The sequence below is a fragment of the Herpailurus yagouaroundi genome, unplaced genomic scaffold, assembly GCF_014898765.1.
Source record: "Herpailurus yagouaroundi ecotype Mexico unplaced genomic scaffold, PumYag 28, whole genome shotgun sequence".
Taxonomy (NCBI): domain Eukaryota; kingdom Metazoa; phylum Chordata; class Mammalia; order Carnivora; family Felidae; genus Herpailurus; species Herpailurus yagouaroundi.
The window spans coordinates 58,987,870-58,996,892 of record NW_024412376.1 but is presented as its reverse complement, the minus strand read 5'-3'; the positions used below and the strand labels follow the sequence as shown (position 1 = coordinate 58,996,892).

General features: G+C 35.5%; 1 protein-coding gene across 17 annotated transcripts in view; it reads left to right on the top strand.

Moving 5' to 3' along the window:
* Positions 1-9,023, top strand: part of LARP1B (La ribonucleoprotein 1B) — a 126,823-nt gene that overhangs the window by 9,094 nt on the left and 108,706 nt on the right. For 15 of the 17 annotated variants that reach the window (XR_005789914.1, XR_005789912.1, XM_040474228.1 and 12 more), the window contains exons 2-5: positions 2,299-2,357; positions 2,764-2,823; positions 5,443-5,617; positions 8,624-8,764. Coding sequence is in view for 15 of the 17 variants with exons in the window: in XM_040474187.1 (XP_040330121.1) it covers positions 2,299-2,357; positions 2,764-2,823; positions 5,443-5,617; positions 8,624-8,764 (435 nt within the window). In the remaining 2 variants the exon portion in view is untranslated. Of the gene's footprint in view, positions 1-1,477; positions 1,567-2,298; positions 2,358-2,763; positions 2,824-5,442; positions 5,618-8,623; positions 8,765-9,023 lie in introns of all 17 variants that reach the window. The other 2 variants (XM_040474223.1, XM_040474174.1) reach the window with 2 other exon arrangements.

The following is a 9,023-nucleotide window of genomic DNA, read 5'->3' as shown; positions in this document are numbered from 1 at the left end:
CCCCCCGGTTTTTAAATCAATAGATTATTAATTCTGTTATGTTTAAGTATTTTTAAAAATTTTGTTAATAATTTGTGTCATTTAATATTAAAGTTAAATAGTTTATTTTAATGTAGTCAGAATAATTTAAAAAAATTATTATTATTTTTTTTAACGTTTATTTATTTTTTTGGGACAGAGAGAGACAGAGCATGAACGGGGGAGGGGCAGAGAGAGAGGGAGACACAGAATCAGAAACAGGCTCCAGGCTCTGAGCCATTAGCCCAGAGCCCGACGCGGGGCTCGAACTCACGGACCGCGAGATCGTGACCTGGCTGAAGTCGGACGCCTAACCGACTGCGCCACCCAGGCGCCCCTAAAAAAATTATTTTTAACATTCATTTTTGAGAGACAGAGACAGAGTGCGAGCTGGGGGAGGGCAGAGAGAGAGGTAGACACAGAATCTGAAGCAGGCTCCAGGCTCTAAGCTGTCAGCACAGAGCCCAACATGGGGCTTGAATCCACTAACCGTGAGATCATGACCTGAGCCGAAGTCGGTTGCCTAACCAACTGAGCCACCCAGGCACCCCCAGAATAATTTTTATCTTTAATTTCTGACCTTAATTTTGTGATTATTAATATCTAATTGATTTATAGTAAAACTAAATGAAACCTGCTTGTGTGGCCTGTCCCTTACTACTTTACATCAAATATTTTGTATAAAGCTTTATTTTGTAACTTCCGGGCACTTAATTTACTTAACATAGCAATATTTTGGGACATTTTTTTCCACTTTGTTGAGGGAAAGTCCCCCAAATGCTCTATACTGTATAACTTTCTTTTATTTATGTTTTTGAGTTTGAGCGAGAGTGTACGCACGTGAGTGCGCCCAATTTGAGGAGGGGCAGAGAGAGAGAGAGAATCCCTAAGCAGGCTCTACATTGTCAGTGCAGAACCTGATGCAGGGCTTGAACTCACAAACTGTAGATCAGGACCTGAGCCAAAGTCGGAATTTTAACTGACTGAGCCACTCAACTGCCCCGATATTGTATAACTTTCATAAAATACATGGTATATGTAGAACATACTCCAGTCAAATTCTGGATAGCGTTCAGGCAAATATTGTTCTTTGTTTTCCTGCCCTCATTTTTTGTAATTTTTCTTAATGAAATATTTTATCTTTATGCCCATTTACAAATATGTATATACATGCACATACGTGTAACTATGTACTCATTATTCTGCATTAGGAATAGAATTACTTTAATATTCAAGATTCCTGTATTTTCATCCCTTGCGATATCTTCATCCTTCATCTCTCTTCCTTTGAAAAGTACTCTGTATCTTTTTAAAATCTGCTTCTGGGTTTTAACTGAAAGATTGCTTCATTTTATTCTATGAATTGGTCATTGCTATGATTTTATGAATTCATGTTTTGCTGTATTATTGTGTTTTCTGTGCACACCAAGTTTATTCTACTTTTCAATATTTACTTTAGATCATGTTTAGCTAGGTGATACGCCATCTGGTCATCTTGGCTAAATAACGAACCAGACTAAAAAACAGTTGTAAAGCTTCATTTAGAGAGTAAGTCTTTCTCTATCTCTCTTTATTTATGTATTTATTTCATTGTCAACCACTGTCTTATTCAAAATAGGGACAAGTGGTGATACCATGATAGTCTTTTTTTTTTTTTAAGTTTGTTTGTTTACTTTGAGAGAGAGAGTGTGTGAGTGGGGAGGGGCAGAGAGAGAGGGAGGGAGAGAATCCCAAGCAGGGTCTGCTCTGACAGCCACCCAGGTGCCCCAGTACCATGATAATCTTATACAAACTTTTACAGAGACCTGTTCTATTTTTTATGACTTTATCTACATACAACCTATTATGATTGCTAATCTTGTTTGTTTGCAAGCACAAATAGTTTGAAGTCTTCTGACTTATTTTCTGGATGCTTCTTGATGAATGTCAATGTATGAATTGTATAGCAAAATGTATCCCTTTGGGAAGTAAGTTACTACTTTATGAAAACATGTTATATTTCTAATTTTCTCATGTTTTCCTCCGTGAAAGGATTGGTCTATCAGTTCAGGTTAAGTAAATCTTGATATTTCTTTTGATTTGAACACTGAAAACAAATTTGAATCTATTCTTGAACTGTAGTTGATTTATTGTTGAGTTTCAGTATCAGAACTTTGGATTTTGTTGGAAATGATGACAACACTGGCTTACTGAACTTGATATGATACTTATTTTGTTAAATATATCAAACGAAGTGATTGTAAAAACAATTCTGTGTATTTTTTTTTAATTTTTTTTTAGAGCTCAGTTCCCCCAAAATTATAAAAGCAGGAAAACTCAAGACAAAGAAATCCAACAAGGTATGTTTTTACATGAAATAGTTCTTAGCTATATTGATGTTGAAAATTGGTATGTTAGAAACTCTTAGATTATTATGTACTTCTAGTTTTATCATTGATGTTAGGTTAAAGCTAATATATTAGAGAATTGTGGCCTTTGTGCAAATCCTGTATATGTTTGTTATTCTGTTATCCTATATATATCAATCTAGTCTCAGTGTCATTAAATAGTGCTAGAAGTTGGATAAGACCCAAGCATTGTTATTGCAGTGTTCTGTTGTTTGGAGAAGATTTTGAGTTAATTTGGCAAATGCCTGCATGTAATTGTATATAGGTGATTTTTTAGAATTGCCTTCACTTTTAGAAAATATTTTTTCTACTTAAGATTTCTAATTTGCAGATGTAACACTTATTTATTACTTCTTAGGCTAGTGATTTCAGCGATATGGCGAATTGGCCAACGCCAAGTGAATTAGTGAACACTGGAGTGAGTATTATTTTAAGGTTTTTTCCTTCATAAAGGGAAAATATTCTCATTTCAACATGCAGAATTTTATTTCAAATGTGGAGAATTACATTAATAAAGAAATGCTGAAAACTTAGCAGCCATCCTTTTTATAGTCTCACCCATTTTTCAGATACCTGATTTTATTCATCACATTGCCTTCATTTGATTGTATTCTCAGGAGGTAATCTTCGATTTAGAAGGGGTGGGTACCATGCTGTTATTTTTATGTAGTGACTACAATTAAAGAAATTAGTTTTTAATATGAGACTAAATTGAAGCCCATTTTGTTTCAGAACTTGCTATATGTTTATTTATAATCTTCAATATGTATTGAAGAGCTAATTATATATACACATATGCATCATATGCATATATATATTGTATCAATTCAGGAAGTGTTCAGTGAATGGATTTTTAATTTAAACTATGAAAGAAACTCTAAAAGATGGTTCTTAAATACTTTATCAAAGGACTCAAAAACATTTTTTTGTAATGTTTGTTTATTTTTGAGAGAAAGACACAGAGCGTGAGGGGGAGAGGGACAGAGAGGGAGACACAGATTTGGAAGTAGGCTCCAGGCTCTGAGCTGTCAGCGCAGAGCCTGATGCGGGGCTCGAACTCAACGAACCGCAAGATCATGACCTGAGCTGGAGTTGGACACTCAACTGACTGAGCCACCCAGGCACCCCTATCAAAGGACTTTTTATTTAAAAAAAATTTTTTTTTCAACGTTTATTTATTTTTGGGACAGAGAGAGACAGAGCATGAATGGGGGAGGGGCAGAGAGAGAGGGAGACATAGAATCGGAAACAGGCTCCAGGCTCTGAGCCATCAGCCCAGAGCCCGACGCGGGGCTCGAACTCCCAGACCGCGAGATCGTGACCTGGCTGAAGTCAGACGCTTAACCGACTGCGCCACCCAGGCGCCCCTCAAAGGACTTTTTAGAGGAGTGGTAGCATATATGGTTATCTGGTTACATGTTTTCATTTGACACTGTACACTTTGCTATTTGTATTTTGTGCAGTATTAGCTTACAGTTGTAGATAATATACATTAATTTAAACAGCTTAATTAGCGAGTGACATGTAATAAACTACACATGAAGTATACAACTTGATAAGTTTTGACCTGTGAAACCATCACCAAAATCAAGATAATGGGCTTAACCATTACCCCAAAAGCTTCCTCACACTCCTTTGTAATTCTCCCTGTCACATTCCCCTCATCATTCCTGGCAACCACTGATATGCTTTCTGTCACTTATAGTTAATTTGCATCTCTTACAATTTTACATAAATAGAGAGTCCTAGAATAGGACTCCTTTTTCCCCCAGTTTTCACTTAATTATTTTGAGGATTTATTTATGTCATTAACGAGTACCTGTAGTTCATTCCTTTTTTTTTTTTTTTTATTAAATTTTTTTAAAAAAAATTTTTTTTTTTCAACATTTATTTATTTTTGGGACAGAGAGAGACAGAGCATGAACGGGGGAGGGGCAGAGAGAGAGGGAGACACAGAATCGGAAACAGGCTCCAGGCTCTGAGCCATCAGCCCAGAGCCTGATGCGGGGCTCGAACTCACGGACCGCGAGATCGTGACCTGGCTGAAGTCGGACGCTTAACCGACTGCGCCACCCAGGCGCCCCAAATTTTTTGTTTTCAACGTTTATTTATTTTTGGGACAGAGAGAGACAGAGCATGAACAGGGGAGGGGCAGAGAGAGAGGGAGACACAGAATCGGAAACAGGCTCCAGGCTCTGAGCCATCAGCCCAGAGCCCAACGCGGGGCTCGAACTCACGGACCGCGAGATCGTGACCTGGCTGAAGTCGAACGCTTAACCGACTGCGCCACCCAGGCGCCCCCCCTAGTTCATTCCTTTTTATTGCCAAGTAGTATTTCATTTTATGAATGGAATGCTGCTTGTCTATTCATCTATGGATGGACATTTGTGTTGATTCCAATTTGGGGCTGTTAGACATAAAGCTGCTCTATAAACATTTGTGTACAAAATTTTGCATGGATATATGCTTTCATTTTTCTTAAGTAAATACCGAGCTAGAATAGCTGGATTGTATGGTTGCTATGTGTTTAGCCTTTGCTGGAACTACCAAACTTTATTCCCCTAATATTCAGTGTATGAGAATTCAACTTGTGTCACACCTTCACAAATATTCCATAGAGTCAGTCTTTTAATCTATTTCTATTAGGTGTGTGGTGGTATCACATTCTAGTTTTAATTTGCATTTCTTTGACTAATGATGCCAAGCACCTTTCCATTTACATTTGCTATCAGTATAACTTTTTGTTGAAGTGTCTGTTCAATTGTAGCCCATTTTTTGAAAATTTGAGTTGTTTTCTTATGATTTCATTTTGAGAGGTCATTATATATTTTGGATCCAAGTGCTTTATCAAATACTTAGCAAATATTTTTTCCCAATCTGTGGCTTGACTTTTAACAGTGTCTTTTGAAAAGTAGTTTTATTTTCAATAAAAATTGTCATTTGTTTTGCAGTATTTAGAAAAGGTTTATTACCACAATTTTTTAGATATGTTAGTGAAAATGCATGAAAATGATTTCATTCAGAAAACTTTTTGCAGAGTCAGAGTGTCATCAGCCAAGGAAATAAGAAGCTACAAAATAGAAAAGAAAGAGAAGACAAGGTTGAAAAGAGAATTAACACTGAGAGCAAAGAAAGCCGGGAAACAAAATTAGATGGTCCTGGTGAAAATGCCAGTGAGGATGAGGCTCAGTCAAGTAATCAACGAAAGAGAGGTTAGTTCATCTATTACTTCCACTTTTTCCACCAGTTTTATTGAGATATAACTGATAAAATAACATTGTATTAGTTTAAGGTATATAACACGATGATTTGATGTATGTATAGATTGTGAAATGATTTCCACAATTTTATTTTGTTAAAAAAATTTTTTTTAATGTCTATTTATTTTTGAGAGAGAGAGAGACAGAGCATGACTGGGGGAGGGGCGTAGAGAGACGGAGACACAGAATCTGAAGCAGGCTCCAGTCTCCACGTTGTCAGCCCAACGTGGAGCTCCGACCCACAAACTGCAAGATCATGACCTGAGCTAAAGCCAGAGGCTCAACTGATTGAGCCACCCACGCACCCCTCCACAATTTTAGTTCACATCCATCACCTCCCAGTCACAATGTCTTGTTTTGTTTTTTTTTTATGATGAGAACTTTTAAGATCCAGTCTCTTAGCAACTTTCAAATATACAATACAGCATTGATAACTATAGTCACCATGCTGTATAGTATATCTCCAGAACTTATTTGTCTTGTAACTGGAAGTTTGTACTTTTGATCACCTTCACTCATTTCCCCTATCCCCAGCAGCCACCAATCTGTTCTCAGTTTCTGTGAATTCAGCTTTTTTAGATTCCACATGTAAGTAAGTCTTTCTGGCTTATTTCACTTAGCATAATGCCTGCAAGATCCATCCATGTTGTTGCAAATGGCAGGATATCCTCTCTCATGACTGAATAGTATTCAGTTGTATATATATACACCACGTTTCCTTTATCCATTCATCTGTCAATGGACACTTACATTTTTTCCATGTCCTATTTTAAGTTAGATGGTCCTGGTGAAGATCTCACTGAGAATGAGGCTCATTCAAGTAGTTAATGAAAGAGAGGTTAATTCACATTTTCATTTTGATTTTAATTTTGTGAGGAAAGTTGTAATAATGAAGAATTGTATTTAATCAATTGATTCCTAGTAGTCACCAGTAGGTATTTTGGATTTCTTCAGGATACCATCTGCAATGGTAACCGATTTGCTTTTGTAATATTCTTAAACTATTAAGCTTTCCTTTTTTCATTTTACTTGTACTTTAGGTAGGTATAGAATGAAGTTGCACTTATAGAAATGGGTATAGATAGATATTTTTAAGATATATTTCTTAAAAATTGTATGATAATTGTTTCTTAAATTTGCATTGGAACTGCTCCCTATTTTCAGTTTTGGTCAACTTTTTTTTTTTTTTTCAAAGCATCTCTCCATTAAATTACACTTAGAAGAAAAAATACTGTCCTTGTATCCTTTTACATATTTGTATGCAACTTTTCCTGTATCTAGGGACAGATTATGATTTAACTGCTTTGTAAAAGCATATACTCATTGAGTGTTCTGAGCGTTAAGTAAAAGTGTCTTCACAGGGCCTTAGGCAGAAAAGTTCTTTAAACTGTTGAAAGGTCAGTAGCTGAAACAAGGTGAACATTGGGAAAAGTGGCAGGAGATGTTGTTGGTCCACATTGTGCAGGGCTTTCGTCACTTGGAATTAGCGTTTTATTTTGAGTGCCATGGGAAGCCATTAAAGCGTTTTAATTCTTGGCGGTAATGTGGCATGGGAGGGGACATTTTATGAAGTGTTTCCAGTCAATTTCTTTAATAATGAATTAAACAATCTCCCATACATTGAACACTTGCTTGAAATTTTTTTAAGTTTATTTATTTTTTGAATTCTTTTTTAAATGAGTATCTAATCCTTAGCTGCAGGGTAAGCATATTAATTAGCCTTACGTGATATGATGAGCCAAGGCTAATTGCTTAAAAGTGGTTGACAACAGGACAGACATGTTAGGAAAAAATTTCCCAGTTTCTTAAACAAGTTTATCACTTAGCTTTTTCATACTTCTCAGATAGGTAAGTCTTTTTGACTTCCTGGAATTCATACAGATAACAGACCTGTCATCCTGCTTTAAAATTGTCTTGTTAATTGCTTCAATTAAAACTGATCAGCAAATACTAAAATCCAGGTTTTTCTATTTAAATTCATTTAATCAAGTCGTGAATTGACTCTCTTTAGAGCACACAGGTGTTTGTTTGTTTGTTTTGTTTTTTTTAATCTTCAGAGGAAGGGCTTTTTTATACCAGAGAGACTCACTGATAGAATTTATAGTGTAGAATTCAGATAGATTTTTTTTTTTTAAAGATCTTTCATATTCCTCTTCCTTGTCTGTCCACAGTTTCAAGGATTTATACGAAATCAGTACTTTAGTTGCATACTGATAATTCCTTTTCCTTTAATTACCTTGGTAGTTTTTCCTTTGCACATGAGTCTTGTTTAGTCAAAAATATATATTGAGCAAAAGACTAAACATTTAGAAATCTTAACTGTGGATTCCATGAATTAGGTAATCTTCAGAATTTCACCACAGTGTAACAATTACAGTATCATGTATTCAACCAGAGAAGTTAAATTGCCTCTCTTAGGTTAGGAAAATGTATAGTAGCTATAAAAAGATTTATTAAGTAGTTAGACAGATTTTAGACTCTAATTTTGAAAAACGTCTTTCATTCGTAGTAATCTAGATAAATCAATATTTTAGACAGTGACTTGAAACTGAGTGTTTTGAATTACCAGCCAAACTTTCCAGTGTGTTCATTATAAAGTCTTATTAGATATACCCCATTCTGAAGCCTGAGAGTCAAGTATTAGGAATATTGTATTACACTTAACTATTTTTGAGGAGCTTTTTCATCAGAATTAAACAGAAGAGTGAGCATTTTGTTTGAAAGTAAAAGTTCTAAGGATACTCCATTAAGTGGCTTTTCACATGAACTTTAGAAATGTTTGCGAAGACAAGTTTATTAAGGAGCTTTGTGAGAAGAAGAAAATTATTTTGGTTCTCTACAAGAACATTTAAGGACAAAGTCTTCTGTTTAATTAAACCTTAGAGTCCATCCAGAATTGCAAAGCTTTAATGAAAATTGTGCATTGTCATTAAACAATTTTATTTTGTTTTTTTCAAGCTAATAAGCACAAATGGGTACCACTCCACTTAGATGATGTAAGACCAGACAGTCAAGAAAGATCAGGATCCCGAAACATCTCAAGATGTCAACCTGAAGCAAGTAAATCATCACATAACAATAGGAGAAATGATACACGAAGTAAGTTACATTCTAAAGGAAAAAATTTTGACACTAACGAACTTAGTCTTAATTTTTATAATTTTAATAGCCATGTATAGTATAAACTACTTAAAAATAAGTTGCAGACGTTGTGCCTCTTTTAACACTAAGTTCCTTCAGAGTATATATCTTAAGAACAGTAATGCAGTGTGACTGTACACAGGCAGATTTTCCCCATAATGTCTTTTTCAGGTTTTTTTCTCCCTCCTTTCCAGGATCTAATCTGAGATCACACATT